Here is a 16270-nt window from a genome sequence, read left to right as displayed (position 1 = left end):
CTACTGCCAGGAAAAGCCACAGTATTTGTAACCCTAATAATCCAACACACACCTCCGAGCGCAGCTCATCTTGGACAGAATAACGTCTGTTTTAAAAGCACCTGCCTCTCTCTAACTTGTCATGGCATTTGTTGACAACCCTATTGAAAGCCGCTCTCAATGCGGCTGTGAAGGATCTTTCAGCACCTCTTTCTCTTTCCTAGACAGTTTTTGAAAGGGAGGGGAGGAAAAAAAAAAAAAAAAGCCATCAATACAGGGGGAAAAAGGCATCAGCAGCCAACATCAGCTGATGAAGCGCCTCACCTGGGCCCCCAGCACACCGCCTCCAATTAAATCAAAATGGTTTGTTTTTAATGGTCTTTTACACTGACAAGTGGGCTATCATTCCAGGCCTAGAGAGCTGTCAGGGAGCCGAGGCAAATCCTCCGTTGATAATGCCCAATGCTTCCAATTAGGAGCCGAGGCCGCTCCTGGCGCACTAACGATTCCCCAGCCTCCCCCAAGGCCCCTTCGGCGCTGGCTGTTTCGTCTTCCCTCTTCCTCCGCCGCAAATTACTGACACAAAACGGAGGCGCCCCGGTGCCTCCTCACCACGCCGGGCCCCGGCCCTGTTGGATTTAATGAGGCGATGGAAGTTTTTGCGGATCTTTCGCTAAATTCTTTTCTTGTTTGACAGCTGCTTGAGTGTTGACCTTATAAAAGATTTAGTGTTTCTCATTATTTTCTGTCAAGCTTTACAAGTGATAGCTTCACGGAAATCATTTGCATCTCGATGTGCGCGCGCGCGGTTTTTGTCTGTACAGGGATGCTTGGCGCAATGTGCGTCAGTGTGTACACCCTACCCCTCTCTGTATTGTGTATTTTATTCCCCCCGCCCCCCCCCCCCCCCAAAAAAATCTACAAACATGGCACTGTTGTTTTGTGTTATTTTGAGTAAAAAAAAATATATATAAGAGGAGAGTACTAAAAAGGCCCAGGATTTGTTAGACTCCTGTAAATGAGGGAGGTTTTGAAAAAGGAATAGAGACTGGTTTTCTGTAAAGATAGCTCAAGAAAGTGTTTTGTCACCCACTAAAAGGATTCAATCAAACGGATGATGGAAAAACTAGGCTGAGTCTAGGGGCAGCTTTGTTGTTAAAGTAGGAAAATCATACAAGGCTGGGAATCTGCCTTTGAGCAGGCGGGCAGAGGCAGGCAGGTGCTGGGAGAGGAACGGGTGCAGCCACATCTCCCTGCAGCCAAGCACGGATCCTTCCAGGGCAGGAGAAGAGCCTGGTGCTGCTTATTACTTGCTTCAGCCCTTTTCGTGGGTTCTTTCTCAACATCTACAAACCTTCACAAACCACTTAATCCAGCTATATTAATTAAAACTTCCCTCCAGAAACTAAGCTTACTGACCACCCAAGGGTGCTCACAGCACCCAGCAGCTACAGCACACACAGCCCAGCACCCACCTCAAGCCCAACGCCAACAGCACCCGCAAAACCCTGGTCTGTCTCTGGGGTAGGTGCTCTGCTGCTGTCAGGGGAGCTCTGCCTTCCCTGTGCCAGCGTAGCCTCTCTGCATCTCACATGTAATTTATCAGTCCTCCATTAACATACCTGCTTCTGTTTGCAACATGCATGTGGTTGTATTGATGCTTGACAAGTGATTATTTACAGCCCTCCGATTTAAAACATCATTACTGAGAAATCCAACTGAAAATAACCCCCCAAATACATATTTACATTTTAGCAATAAGGATTTTTTTTATTGCCCCTCCAATTCTTTGAAGCAAGCACTGACATTATAACATTCCAGCTGTAAGTGTTCCGCAGGTTTTAATTTATCAATAGCAAATACAATGAATAACAGCAAAACATTGTTTCTAATCAGCAGCTGAAACACATGGCAGCTCCATCATCCTGCAAGGAAAAGCACCAAGCTTGTGCCTACAAGCTATATTCCTACAAGCTATATTCCTGTCCTGCTACAGCCAATGCTCCAAATCCATGATTCAGACAAAATCCTGGCATAACAGCCCATAACCACATCAGAGTAATGGTAAAGATCATCAGCTGTCTCTAGAGGAGGTACCTTTGGGTTCATCATTTAAAATATGAATTACAAGAATCAGAGATGAGGCTTCATCACTGGCACTGACTTCTCAACACAGTCTTTGTCATAAGACCTTTGACCCAAGGACACCCTTATCTTGACTCTAATCTAATTACTGGCCCTCATTATGAGGGGGTTTCTCATTTTTTAAAATAGCACTTGTCCCCTGTCCTACACCTGGTGCTTCCCACTTACTCATGCTGGGGGCAGAAGCTGGCATCCCTCAACTTTGTCAAGGCTTTGCTGATTTTAATAACCGCCAGTTGTGTCTCAGTGTGACATTTCTCACATGGGAGCTTTGTACCAAGACTGGAGTAAATAAACTGCTGCGTCCTCCCCTGCAGCTTCAACCCAATCCCAGGCAGAAATGTCCCTCTGCCCAGTTCCCAGTACTGGTGGACAGGGAGCATAAAAGCAGGGACACATTCAAGAAAAGCTCTCTAACTGCAGACACTGGATTTTTCTAACAATCCCAGCTCTGAGGGAAAAACTGCATCTTTAATGGGAGACTGGAGTTGGCCCAGCTGGGGATTGTCCCTGCCAGCTCCCAGGGGCTAGTCACCTACTTTAACAGCTCTTGCTTCTGCCTCCCCCACCTTTCCCTCCTGGAAAGGAGTTATGTCACTGCTGCTGCTTGTGAAATAGCAAAAACATCCAGAAACAACTGTCTGAAGTTAGGCACTCAAATGCATATTTAAGTACCTGAACGCCTTCCTCCAGAGAGGGGGAATAGCTAAATATGCTTTGTTTGTCTTGATTAATGAGATCACTAGCAAGCTTTTCAGGGCAAAGACTGCTGTGTATTTTTACATATGCAAAACCGACATCCAGCCAGCCTGAGTGGGGCGGGGGAAGCGGGAGGCAGCTCGGCATGTCCACACAAGGAAGATGTATGGCACAAGGAATTGTGCTGGGGCAGGTAAAGCCCATGGCCCCCCACAGTAAGCCCACTCCCTACATGAAGACACTCACACGCTTTAGTAGCTCTACATCTACTGTAGAGGTTTGCTGCAGGCAGCTGTGTGTAAACCCCACCGCTCACCCCAAAAGGCCCTGGGACCTTTCTCCCCCAGCTGACTTCCCCTTTGTTTATTTATCATGGGCAATTGCTCACCCCCTCCCTGCCTCCAAGGTGATTCGTGGGGAGAGGTTGCTTGTGTGTTTGTTGGGCAGGTCATGCAAGAGTCCCTGCCCCTGACAGGGGCTTCCCTGGGAGCTCTGAGCCCATCCTGGCTCCCTTAGCAAAGCACGAGTCCTGTGCTGTAGAAAACAAGTCATATTTATTTCAGGGTCCATCTTAAGGCATGCCAGCATTTGGAAACATCAGACAACCAACACACCATAATAAGACCACAGAATCTGGTTCTTAGAGCAGAATAAGAATCTCCTGAAGTCAATCAGAAAACTAGTCCTCATTTTAAACAGGTTAAGTTTTTAACTTCAGCTGGAGCAACATCTCCCAAACAGGCAAAAAAACCTTGTGCTAACCTACAGCCTCTTTCCTGATTTTGCTACAACCTATTTTCTTCAGCTGGCAGCTCACTGTAACCAATCGTCTATCTGCTCCTCTCGTTATAGGTCGGGCCTCATCTCAGTACTTTTCCAGACCGTGACGCTCGTAAAAAGGCGTTCAGTGCCTCCCATTGAGAGGTGCCTGTGAGACGTGGCCCCCTTCCCCAGACCATCCACGCAGCAAGGACCGCAGCGCCATGCTGGGCACCACAGCCCCTAGACCCTGCCACAGCCATAGGCAATAGACTTGCTCTCTTGTTTTAAGAAGTTATGCAAATGCAGATATAGCCAAATAAATCATAAATGAGAGGAATGATTCTGTCTCAGCCTGTTCATTGCTTTGTGTCAGATGCACAGCACCTTACTCTGATCACCACAATTCTCGTTGTGCTCAGTAACAACACCCACACCAGGAATAAGGCAGTGTTCACACCAGTACAGCCCCAGAGGGAAAGCAGAACAGTCTCCTTCACTGTCTGTTCTGAACAACTATATTAAATACAACCATATCCCAGTTGATATCAAGTCTATAATATCTCATAATCCATCAGTCCTTCTAATTCCTTTGCCAAATAAACTTCCCATTGCTCCATGATTCAGCAAAGCCCTTGCCTGAGTGAAGGCATCCAAACATCTGCTTGAAGCACTCTGCCAAACAGAGGCCTCAGCACAGAGCGATGCCTTCACCTGAAGATGGCTCCAGCCAGTCCCACGCTCGCCCTCGAATACCTGCTGGTGCCTGGTGTCCCTCAGGGCTGAACCTCTCTAAGCAGTTGCTGAACAAACTCAAACTCCATCAACACCAATTCAACATCACAGCACCCAAACACCGGCATGATCACCGACAGGTGACAGCAGAGCCTCAGACAGGTGCCAACACATCCAAAATCCATCTCCAACCAACAGGGCATTTCACCTTAAGAAAATACCACTTGTCAATAACAGTGATTACTTTAACTGTGCACCTCCAAGGTGGCTAGAGGAATAATTAATTACTCCTACGTAGTCAACTTCCCACATCTACTGTTATATCTCAGATTGCACCAGATAACACAAGTCCAATATTTTAGCTTTCAGTTTTCATATTCATCATCCTGTTGGCACTCTGAAAGCTCAGGTGTGTTCACCCCAGGATGACCGGGGCACCCCAGGGCCATCCTCTGAGAGGTGAGATTTGCTGTCCTGGGCAGCCCCAGCTCAGGAAGGGGCCAGTAACAAGCACTGCAGAGGGAGTGGATGTGCCCAGCATGACTTTGCCCCACACACCTCAGCACTGGGGGTACCCAGCCCTCCTACATCCACCCACCAGCACATAGAGAAGCTATACTGAGCCCAGGGCTTGTCCCCCATCAGATTTCCAAACAAACTTTTAAACACAAATCTCAAAGAGCAAAGTCCTTCATAACATTAAACTGCATTGCTCAGGAGACAAGAACAAAGCAAACTGCAGGGGCAGCTTTTCTTACCCCTCCCAGGCCAAGGAAGGCTCCACACCAGCTGCTCTGGCATTTCCCACATCCCTTCCTTAGGAGCAGCTTGTGCCTCAACCTGCTCTTTATATAAGGAAGCAGCTGTAGCAAACTCCACCCTGCCCACACCTGAGCGAGGGAGGAAAGAAATCACCTGCTCCACATCGGGGAAACCCTGACATGCAGTTCTCTCTTTTTAGTACAGACCTCTAAATAAAACCCATCTAAAATAACTAGGAGGGTAACAGTAGGGTTTGCCATGCTAGCAAGGGTGGATTATAACCAGAGACCTTTCCCACCTCCTCAGGGAGGGAGGAAGCCAGGCCTTAAACCACTTGTCTTGCTAAAAATGACACTGTTTATGAGTGTGTGAGAAACCCAGGCACGAGGTTTGCCTGGCTGCCTGGCAGGAGCCACATCCAGCTCTTGCTCCAGCCACAACATCTGTGTCCACCTGCAGCAACCGCGCAGGTCCATGGGGTGTGTGCAGGGAAGGAAGGGCCTCCAGGGAGTCCTGCACTGCTGGAAAGGGGCTGGAAAATGAACACGGTGTGAAACAAGCCCTCACAGACCAGCTGCTCTGGGACAGGTCCAAGAAGCCAGCAAAGAGACCGGAAACCCAAAAAAGCAACACCCAAGTCAAACAAAGTGCGTTCAGGAGGGGACACCACTCAATGGGGCTTGACAGCCCCACTGCACCCCGAAATCTTGGGCAGGGTCGTGTCCCAAAATGTCCCGTGTCTTACAGCTCAAACGGGCACCCACCTGCACCCCGTGGGGGGCCGGGCAGCCTTGTCCCCCGGTCGAGGTTCCACCTCGGATCGTCCCCAGCGCCCCCAGCCCAGGGCCAAGCTGACGGAGGGGAGGGGTACACACACACACAACCAAGCCGCAAACCAGGACTCCCCCCGCTCCCCGCTGCCCCGGCGGAGCCCGGTGCCGGGGTCCCGACCCCCCGCGCAGCCCCAGACGCTCCTTGTCCTGCAGTGACACCCACTGGTAAAGGGGATTTTAACGCTGCTGCAGGTTCCCCGCCGCCGGGCCCCGCTCCTCCCCGTCACTGCGACCCTCCGGCTGATTGTCCCCCCCTTTTTTTTTTCTGCCGTTTCCCCCTCCCCGAGCCGCCCTGCTCTTCTCTCTCTCCTGAAGACACATTCGTTTCGTTACCGGAGCATCCCACCGAAGCCTGTCGCTGCTGAGCATCCCTCTCTGAGCCTGCCCGGGCATGGCCTTTCCAAACACCCAGCTTGGGTTCTGTAAGTGAATTCTCAGCTTCAGTTCAGAGAGAAATTCAGCACAACAGAGTCTCCGGGGATTTTCCTCCCTAAGCCAAACCCTTTCGGGATACTGCTCTGTGCACCACCAGCAGATATTTCTAGACTAACTCTTGCTACAGTCATCACCGCAGCTCAGTAGCCTGTGCCCTCCAAGCCCTGATTCAGCTGTGGAGGTATCCCCCCAGCCCCTTCAGCACTCTCCCCACACCCCACATCTCCAGGATCACTTGGGGTCAGCCCTGCCCCACAGCCCCAGGGCCAAACCAGCACTGGCAACTGGTGCCAAGAGAGCCTGAAGCACCCAGCGAGGTGGGATGCGAGGCAGGTCCCAAAGCTGTCAGAGTCCTAGAGCCAACCCTGGGGTGCAACTGGGGCTTGTGGGGAGGTAACTGGAAATGCAGCTGGCATCAGGGATCTCCTCTTGTCTGGTGCATGCCTGTGTGTCTGTGAACAGGAACAGTCTAGAAAATGGGGTTTAAAGGCAGACACACCCGGGGCAGGCAGTGTGCACTGCTCGGTCTGTACACAGGATTTTCTACCTGTGCTGGGAGACACAGATAAATCATTTGCACCCCACTTATCCAGTTTCCAGTGATGTAGGGAGGACACCACATATGGGCAGCATGGGGCACGTTCCTGCCTTGGGGAGTCTAGTTCTGAATCAACTTAATAGTATTAATAATATTAATAATTCGTATTAATTAATGTCAGCCACACTGACATCAGAACATAATAAGTAGCAAGTGCATCTGTAGCTGCTGGGAGCTTCAAGTATGGCCGAGGAGTGACAGTGTCTGTCCCCAGGGCCTTGGCTGGGGAGGGCACAATATAGTGTCTGCTCAGGGATAAGGACTGGCCCACACACACACTTACCCCCAAAAATCTTACAAAGCATCAAAGAATGGGTCTGATCTGGAAACTTCCTTGCAGTTGTTTGAAGGCAAACGCTTTATTGAAAAGAGGGAAATACAGCAGCAGACCCACCAGACTAAACCTGTCCCTGCATGGCTGATCCAAATCCTGATTCCAATCCCACTCCCGGCCCTGCTCCCTCTTCTAGTCCCATTCCTAGTCCCAAACACAACCTCACTACTGCTCCTGATCCCAGTGCCAATCTCCAGCCCAAATGGGATCTACTGGTTGGACAGGGAGGCTGCCAGAGCCCAGGAACCAACACAGTCACACAGCAAAGAGCTGGGAAACCCCATCGGGTTCTCTGCCCCGTTCCTCACTGGGACCAGTTTCCTGCACATCTGTTGCTCCGGTCCAGCCCAAAGTAACCCTTGGCCCAGCCCCCCCTGGGGAGATGGCTGCTTCCAAACCGACCCCCGGCAAACCAGGACCCTTCAGCCTGGCCCCCAGTCCCTGGCACTGGGGCAGCACCTCTATGCTGGGAAGGGGACAGGGCAGAGCAGCAGCAGGAATCCTTTGCCCAGGGCCAGGGAGGAGAAGCAGCCCCCAGCGCCGGGTGCGTTGCACCCCCAGGGTGGGGGCAGGCTGGGCCGGGGGCTGATGTTGATTTTCTCCCTGGGTTTTTCCTCCCCTAAGGCTCTTTTGTTCCGCTGCCCCGAGCCCAGCCGGCCCCGAGCCTGCAGGGCCGAGGGCAGGAGGTGCTGGGGGCCCTGCCTGCGCCGCTGCCCGACAGCTGGCAGCCGGGCTTCCCGGGGGGGCCAGGGGGGGCTCTCCCCTCGTTGATCGCCTCCAAGCTGCCGGCCAAAGGCGGCTTTGGAAGAGGGACAAGTTGCAGCTGCCTGGCCGGGAAGGTGGGGAACAGAAGAAATCGAGTATTTGAGAAATAACCAGCGACATCGCTTTAAAGTGGCGCAGCCTCACGCACCCGGGTGTGGACATTTTCCTCATCTCCGCGACAAAGGGTCTACCCCCAGGAAAAGCCCCTAAATAAACCCTCGAGGAGGCAGGAGCCGGTCTGACCAGGAGGAAGGTGGGAGCCCTGCGTGAGCCGATCCCTCTCCAGCCTGGGAGATCAGCAGCAGCAAAACCCCCCGACGGGGCGGGAGGGAGGAAACTTTGTGTCTCCGGGAGAAGCGGGCAGGACGGGCAGCCCGGGCTGGGGCCAGCGGGGTTTTATTTAAAACTGGAGCGTGGTCCCTTCCCAGTTGCAGTAGTAGGTACCGTCGCTGGGCGCTGGGTGAGCGGGAAGGGCGGCCCCGGCTCCGCCGCAGCGGGCGGGAGGAGATAGCCGGGCCCCGCGGCTGCTGGCTCTGCTCGTTCGCAACCGATTTCGAGGGGATTCAACGAAATTCGCAGCTCCGAGGCTCAACTCGGGCTCTGAGCAGCCGCCTCTGCGCTGGGGCTTTGGGGAGGGTTTCGGTGCTTTTCCTTTTCTTTTTCTTTCTCTCTTTTTTTTTTTTTTTTTTTTTTTTTTTTTTTTTTTTTTAATTTTAACGCCCAGCAAAACTTTCCCTGCTTGGGAGGGACGGGCAGATCGGCTAATTGCGGGGGGAGGCGAGCAGAAAGCAACAACCCCGCGACATTCCCCCCCGCTCCCCGCGGCGGCTAATCACCCCATTACGAGCCCCATCAGTGGGATAATGACAGCAAAAGAGGGCGGAAACCGCCCGGAAAGCGTGGGGATCCGGGCGGCAATTAATTCCCGTTAATCAAGCTGCAAGGTGTCGCCGCCGGGGAGTGACATCCCCCAAAACGCCTCGCGGCCAATGGGCGCATTCACACGGGGGGGGGGGGGGGAGTCTGGAGGGGGGGGTGCCGGGGTCCCCGAGCCTGAGTGGCACAAGTTCATTTCCCCCCCCCCCCTTTCCCCCCCCCCCCGCTTTCTCCCCTCCCCCCCGCCGAGGGCGCGGCGCTCCCGCCGCTGTCCGAGGTGCTGAATGAGGCGCAGGCTCCGGAGTGACTCCGGCGTCCGGTGTCTGTCCGAGGTGCTGAAGGCGAGCCTTGGCTCCGGAGTGACTCCGGTCTTCCCCCCCCCCCCCCCCCCTTCCTCCCCCGCTCTGGCCGAGGTTCTGGCGGGGAAGGGGGGCGCCTCGGCGGCCCGACGGCTGGCCACCCCCTCCGCCCTCCCCTCGCCCTTCCCCATTGATTTCTGGATCATTAAGTGGTTAAGGCGCTGCGAAGCTTCACTATCGATCGCCGCCTCCCCACCTCCGGCTGGGAGCCCCCGGGCTGCCCCCCAGCCCCGCGCCGCCGCGGCTCCGGGCAAGGCTGGGGTGGCCGGGTAAGGGGCCGGGACCCCGGGTGAGGTTGGGGTCCGTCCCCCCCTCCAGCCCCTTCGCGGCCAAAGTTTGACTCTGCCTCCCTCTCCCCCCCTCTTCTGTCTGTCTGTCTGTGAGTGCAGCTGGGCGCGATGCTGAAGACGGAGCAGCCCTGGATCTAACGCGCGGCGCCTCGGAGAGCCTTGCAGCAATTTTTGCCCGGAACCCAGGCTGAACTTTGCTCTTTTTTTTTTTTTTTTTTTCCTTTTTACCTTTCCCCCCCCCTTTTTTTTTTTTTTCCTTTTGCCTTCCCTCCCCCCCCCCCCTCTTGTTATTGTTAATTATCATTATCAAACCGCTTCCGCCGCGCCCTCCCCCCGCCAATGCCCGTGTGAGCGCCGGCACTTCTCGGGGGCCATGGAGGGCTCCACCGGCTTTGGGATCGACTCCATCCTCTCCCACCGAGCCGGCAGCCCGGCCGTGCCCAAGGGGGAACCGCTGGTGGGGGACGGCCGGTCCCCGCTGGAGCTGAGCCCCCGCTCGGAGGGCAGCAGCGGGTGCCCCTCGCCCCGCTCGCCGGGCCGCGAGTGCCTGGAGGCGGTGGGGCCGCGGCCGGGCCTGGATGCGCATCTCCAGCCGGGGCAGGTCTCGGCTCCCTCCCAGTCCCGGACCGTCACCTCCTCCTTCCTCATCAGAGACATCCTGGCCGACTGCAAGCCCCTGGCCGCCTGCGCTCCTTACTCCAGCACCAATGGACCTCACGGCGGGCAGGAGCCGGCGGGCAGGATCCCCACCAAGCCCGGCGAGGACTTTAGGGAGAAAATGGAAAAAAACACCAGCAGCTCCTCTTCGGACTCGGAGTACAAAGGTAAGAGCCGCTCACCCCGTTCTGCGCTGCAGGCAGGGCGGCCTGGACCCCAAAAACCACCGGCGGCCCCGAAGCCTCCCGGTGCGGCGGGAGCCGGCTGCGGCGCGACCCGGTGATGGGGGGGTCGCGGCACCGGTCGCCCCTGAATTGACCGCGGGGTCGGCACCAACTTGGGAAAACTTGGGGGCTCAGCGCGGTGGAAGGGGTCGGGGCGATCGGGGCTTCGTCAGACGCGCCCGGAGGGATGCGCCGGGCTGTTTTCCGCAGGGAAGCTTCGGCTGTTGCGTTCCTACCCGCGGGGAATGGGGAGAGCAGAGCCGGGGGCGGATTTCTGCCTAGGAAAAAAAAAAAAAAAAAAAAAAGGAAAAGAAAACAAAACAATAATAAAATAATCACGGTTTTGCTTTGCTGGGTATTTTTCCCGCTCCGGTGAGAAACGAAAAAGAAAGTCGGCGGGGTTTGATTCGATTTGTATTATTTCTATTATTATTTTGGAGATTATTTTAAAACCGAGCACGACAGGCAGGGAGCCCCGGGCCGCATCCACGGCACAGGCGGGGAACGGGGCTGGATGCGGCGACTGCTCGCCCAGGGCCTGGGGCTTCGGCCTCCCGGGCCCCTCGCAGCCCCTTCCCCGACTCCCCCCGCGGCAGCCGGGCGGGGAGGGGGCGGGTTGGGGTCGGTCCTCGCCCCCCGGAGCAATTTATCCAGGATGCCTTCGCCCATCCCGCCCCCATCACCCCTGAAAAAAAAACTTTCACCCATGGAAAATTGTTTGCCGTCTGTTTGCGAGGTGCAAGGCGAGGCTGGGGGGAGAAAGGGGAGGCGATGGCTCCTGGGGGAGCTGCTGGATTTTGAGTAGGGGGGTGGTTGGCAGGAAAAGTGGGGATGAGGCCGAGCCCCCGGCCCAACTGCAGATGCACCCTCGGCCCTCCCGGAGCCGCCGCGCTGAAATCCGCTTTATGGAGGAAAAAAATATTCCCCCTCAAACGAGCCTCCAAAGGCAACGGGAGGCTCCGGGCACGGCGGGGGGATTTTCGCTCCGAGGGGAGCCCGGGGCCGGGGCTGGAAGCGACCCGGGGGCTCGGCCCCACCGCTTTGCAGGGCCGGGATCGAAAACGGCCGCGGTTCCCACCTTGGCGTTTTGTTTTCACCTTCTACATTCCCCCCCCGACCTCCCGTGCCCCCGGATTCCTTCAGCTTTTCTCCCCCCAAATAGCTGAAGCGCCAAAAAAACGAGGGAGGAGGAGAAGAAACGCGGGTTTTCCTCATCCCCCCTAAGCCGGCCGAGCCCGGGCGGGGGGGGGGCAGGTTTGGGGCGCGGGGGCCCGTACCCCAACCGCGCTCGGCTCCTCGCCTGCCCCTGCGACGGGGCAGCCACGACCATGAAAAAAAAAAAAGCTGCTTAAATGGGGGAAAAAAAAACCCTTAAATCGAGAAGCAGAAACCACCGCTTAAATCGGGGGGGAAAACACCGCTTAAACGGGAGAAAAACACAGTTTAAATGGGGGGAAAACATAGCTTAAATGGGGAAGAAACCACAGCTTCAATGAGGGTAAAAACATCGTTTCAACGGGGTAGCGGGTGAAAGTCCCCGCTCATAACGTGATTCTTTTTTTTGCTGCTTTGAAAATAGATTTTCCTGGGGCAAAACGTCCCTGATTTACCCCGCAAAGGGGCTGTGGGACCAGGCCTAACCCGCAGCAGCTGCGGGAGGATTTGGCCGGTGCCAAAATACCGAAAAACCCGTAATTTTTTTTTTTTTTCATTTTATATATATATTTTTTAAGCTAGGAATAGCCGGGGGAGAGAACCGAAGCCGGCCGGGGAAGCCGCCGCCGAGCGCAGCCCTTGGGCGAGCAGGAACTTTTTAGGAGCCGAGGATCAGCCCGGGGGGAGATTCGCCTTCCCCGGGGGGGGGGGCGGGAGGCCGGACCCGCTTTTCCTCCACGAAAAAACTCCGCACAAACTTTCGGGCCTTTCCCGGGTGGGCGAGGAGCCGGGACACCCCCACACCCCCCTCACCCTGCCGGCTCCGGCTCCGGCCCCTTCCCGGGCGGTGCCGGCGCCTTTCCCGGGAACCGGAGCTGGATTCCGTGTTTTAAAGCTCGTTCCCGGCTCGGGCTCTGCCCGCTCGGCCAGAGCCGGGATTTCTGGTTGAAGGGTTTCGCTCCCCGGTGACTCAATTAACCGGATTATTGTCTTCCTACAGAGGGAAATCAGCTCGCATTCGGCTACAGACCTGTCCCTGCTAACCCCCGCCACCAGCAAATTTAACATAAACCCCGTAAAAAAACCCCAAACGCGCCGATTTGTATAAACTGAGCCTGTTTTCCTACATAATCGCCTGCAGGAGGGTGGGGAAGGAGAGCACAAACAGGGATTTTTTTTTTTTTTTTTCCCTCTTTCTTTTCTTTCTTTTTTCCTTTTTTTTTTTTTTTTTTTTCCTCCTGCTCGGAAATTTCCCCGACACAGACTAATGTTTCGCGGCGAAAATGTCCGCGTCCCTCCGCCGGTGCGTATGTACCGTCCGCGCTAACGAACCGCCGCCAGCCCGTCTCATTCTGCATTATTTAAGATAAATAACAGCACAGGCACGGGCTTGCGGAGCCCCTTCCCCAGTATTTCGTTGTGCTCCCTGGAGAAGGGAGGTTTGTTTTCAGCATCCCCGGGAGGACGGAGGGGGAGAAGCAGCACCACGCCGGCGACTTTCTCCTCCAAAAATATGGGCTCACAATTTCCATTTTGGGTTGGCTTGGGTTTAAACAGAAAAAAAAAAAAAAAAAAAAAAAAAAAAAAAAGGGTGGGGGGAAAGAGGGAAAGGAAAAAAAAAAAATCCAAGCATCGAGAAAGCTGTTGGGTTTGGGGGACTAAATCCAGCGCAGGGTTTGGTCCCCGTGAGAAATAAAGGGGGGGAGGGAGATGCGGGGGGGTTTGGGCCGGGGGTTTCTGGGGGTCCCCGCAGCACAGCCCGGCGCTCCAGCCCCGCTCCCAGGCCCGTGGCTCCCCGGCTCGGGGACCCCCGTGGGTCTCCCGTGGGCAGCCGGGGTTCAAACTGGTGGGGTTGCAGAGCAAATGCGCCGCGGGCCCGACTCCGCCGAGGTAGGAATGCAGTGGGTTACCCCCCTCTTTTGAGGGTATTTCCCTTCCCTTCCCGCCCTGACCCGGCTTCTCTTCCTCCCTCTCGGCTCAGTGAAAGAAGAAGGGGACCGAGAGATCTCCAGCTCCCGGGACAGCCCCCCGGTGCGGCTGAAAAAGCCGCGCAAAGCCCGCACCGCCTTCACCGACCATCAGCTGGCCCAGCTGGAGCGCAGCTTCGAGAGGCAAAAATACCTGAGCGTGCAGGACAGGATGGAGCTGGCCGCCTCCCTCAACCTCACCGACACGCAGGTGAAAACGTGGTACCAGAACAGAAGGTAAAAAATACACCGTTCCCTCCTGCCCACAGCGTCGGGGTCCCATCCCGCCCCTCTCCCCCGCCCCGCACCCCCAAATCGGGCAGGGCTTTTGCACCCCAAACCACCTCGTCCCTCCCGGCACCGGCAGAGGTGCGGTGTCGTGTATTCCCCCTGTCCCGGGGGCCTTTTACCCCAAAGTAAAGGGGAGAAAAGTGAAGCCGAGGCAGGGCAGGTTTGGGGTGCGGGGCGGGGGGGGCAATCCGTGCCCCCAGCCCCGACAAGCCGGGGAGGCAGGACTGGGCTTCCAGCTAAACACAACAGCATAACACATCGGCCCATTAATAATAGATACCAATTACTGCTTTGGGCATCAATAATTAACACCCCTTACAGTAATTACACAATTATTATTATGATGAATAATTTACTGGTGGAAATAGGTTTAGCGCTTCAGCGACAAATCTGTAAAAGGGCTGGAGACGTGTGATGGCTTCAGTGGATTTATCCGGACATCCCCATCGGTGCTTCCTCAGCCTCGGCCGCGAAACGAGGGACCCTCGGCTGCAGCCCCCACCCCGCCCCCCTCCCTTACCCCAGGTTTTAACCCTCCCTCCCCCTCATTTCCAGTCCCGCTTCGCCATCTGCAAAGATCCGCGACTTATCAACACGTCGGGGTTTTGGGGGAGTTCGGGGGCGGCGGGGGCTGTGCGCTCACCCCCTCTTCTCCCCAGATCCCTCCCGCAAGGACATGCCGGAGCGGGGCCGGTGTTCCCAGCCCCTTCCCCAGCCGTCCCCCCCCCCAGCCCGGCCCGCCCAGGGCCCCGACGTGGCGAGATCCCGGGGCCGGGGCTTCCCCATGAGATCCGGCACAGACACATCTATGTATATATATTTTATATATATATATATGCACACATACCTATGCCTATATGTACGTATATATGCATATATATATATAAATATACATACATATATATAGACACGCACATATATACATGCTGCAAACGAATGCCCCGGGACGCGGCCCCACGCGCGTCCCCCCGCGGGACTCCCGAGCGGCTCGGCCCGGGGAGGGGGTCCCGGACCCCCAGGAGGGGGAGTGGGGCCGCCGTGACCGTGGGCCGGAGCAGCGCGGCATCAGCATCCCTGCGCAGCGGCGGGGCTGCCGGGGCGAGGATCCCGCGTGTCACACACGAAATGTCGTTCGCAAGTTGCAATCTGGAATTTCCACCCCAGGAGGGGACTGAAATGCTGGTCGCGATTTCTAGCGCAGGGATTTATACCCCGCCAGCGGATCCCAGCCGGGATGCGGCTCCGATGCCCCCGGGAAATCTCCGTGGTCTCTCACGGCGGGCTGCCGCGGCGGGGCCACGGGGGATATAAGCCCCCTTATCTCGTTCATGGGGTCTACGTCCCCCCGACACTGGGTTGGTCCCCCCCCATCCCATCCCACCCCATCCCTGCCGTATCCCCGGGAGTCAGCGGCGGGGAGAAAGGATGGGCAAGGAGAGCAGGGTCTGGGGAAAGGGGATGTGCAAAGGGTAGAAAAAAAAAAAAAAAAAGCCGGGGAGCGGCTTTTGGAGCATCCCTCCCTCCTTGACACCCCTCTCTCGACTTGTCCCCCCTCCCAGGACCAAGTGGAAAAGGCAGACGGCGGTGGGCCTGGAGCTGCTGGCCGAGGCTGGCAACTACTCAGCCCTCCAGAGGATGTTCCCCTCGCCCTACTTCTACCCGCAGAGTTTGGTCTCCAACCTGGACCCCGGCGCCGCTCTCTACCTGTACCGCGGACCCAGCGCCCCCCCCCCCCGCCCTCCAGAGACCCTTGGTGCCCCGCATCCTCATCCACGGACTGCAGGGCGGCAGCGAGCCCCCCCCGCCCCTGCCCCCGCTGCCCGGCGTCCTGCCCCGAGCCGCGCAGCCCCGGTGAGCCCCGGCAGCCCGGGCAGCCCCCCCCCGGGGTTGGGAGGCTGAATTGGGGGGGGGGGGGTGAAAGGGGGCACCCCACCTCTGGGGCCGCGAGCAAGCGACAGACTCCCGCTCATCCCCAAATATATAAATATATATATATAAACGAGACCTCCCCCCCCAACCCCTTCCTTTTTTAAAATATATATAAAGAATGCAAGAAGCAAGGTTTGGCGAGACGAAGAGCCGGCAGAGCTTTCCCCCCCTCTCCATCTCCCCGCGGGGCACTCGTCGCCTTACCCCCTTGTGCCCCCCCGAAGGGCAGAGGGGCCGCTGCGGCCCGTCCCCCCCTCCGCTCCCCCCCACCCCTTTCCCTGCGCCTGGGACGGCGCCGGCAGCACGGGCAGCTCCGGGGGGGGGCTTTGCCTCTCCGCCCCCTCCCCAGGAACTGCCGGGGGGGGGTGTGCCGAGCTACACCTACCCTGGACGGCTCCGGGGAGCCCCCTCCCCGCCTTCCCCGGCTCCCCGGCCCGGGGGCACCGGTCCGGCCGCCGGGAAGGGCCGTTGGGGGCGG

The 16270-nt window shown here is 56.6% G+C and overlaps 2 protein-coding genes across 2 annotated transcripts in view; both read left to right on the top strand.

Moving 5' to 3' along the window:
• The window catches only part of CFAP77 (cilia and flagella associated protein 77), a 61760-nt gene extending 57838 nt beyond the window's left edge, over nucleotides 1-3922 (top strand). The window contains exon 6 of the mRNA XM_033012073.2: nucleotides 3676-3922. Coding sequence (XP_032867964.2) covers nucleotides 3676-3744 — 69 coding nt within the window. The 3' untranslated portion in view covers nucleotides 3745-3922. The remainder of the gene's footprint in view (nucleotides 1-3675) is intronic.
• A 5527-nt stretch (nucleotides 3923-9449) lies between these two features.
• BARHL1 (BarH like homeobox 1) lies at nucleotides 9450-15753 on the top strand. The gene is given in 4 exon segments (XM_042786812.1): nucleotides 9450-10393; nucleotides 13587-13809; nucleotides 15423-15588; nucleotides 15590-15753. Coding segments are annotated over 4 exon segments (969 nt in total). The 5' UTR covers nucleotides 9450-9942; the 3' UTR covers nucleotides 15719-15753.
• The last annotated feature ends 517 nt before the right edge of the window (nucleotides 15754-16270 follow it).

The sequence above is a fragment of the Tyto alba genome, unplaced genomic scaffold, assembly GCF_018691265.1.
Source record: "Tyto alba isolate M040663 unplaced genomic scaffold, T.alba_DEE_v4.0 Super-Scaffold_11, whole genome shotgun sequence".
Classification (NCBI taxonomy): domain Eukaryota; kingdom Metazoa; phylum Chordata; class Aves; order Strigiformes; family Tytonidae; genus Tyto; species Tyto alba.
This window is presented reverse-complemented; position numbering and strand designations above follow the sequence as displayed.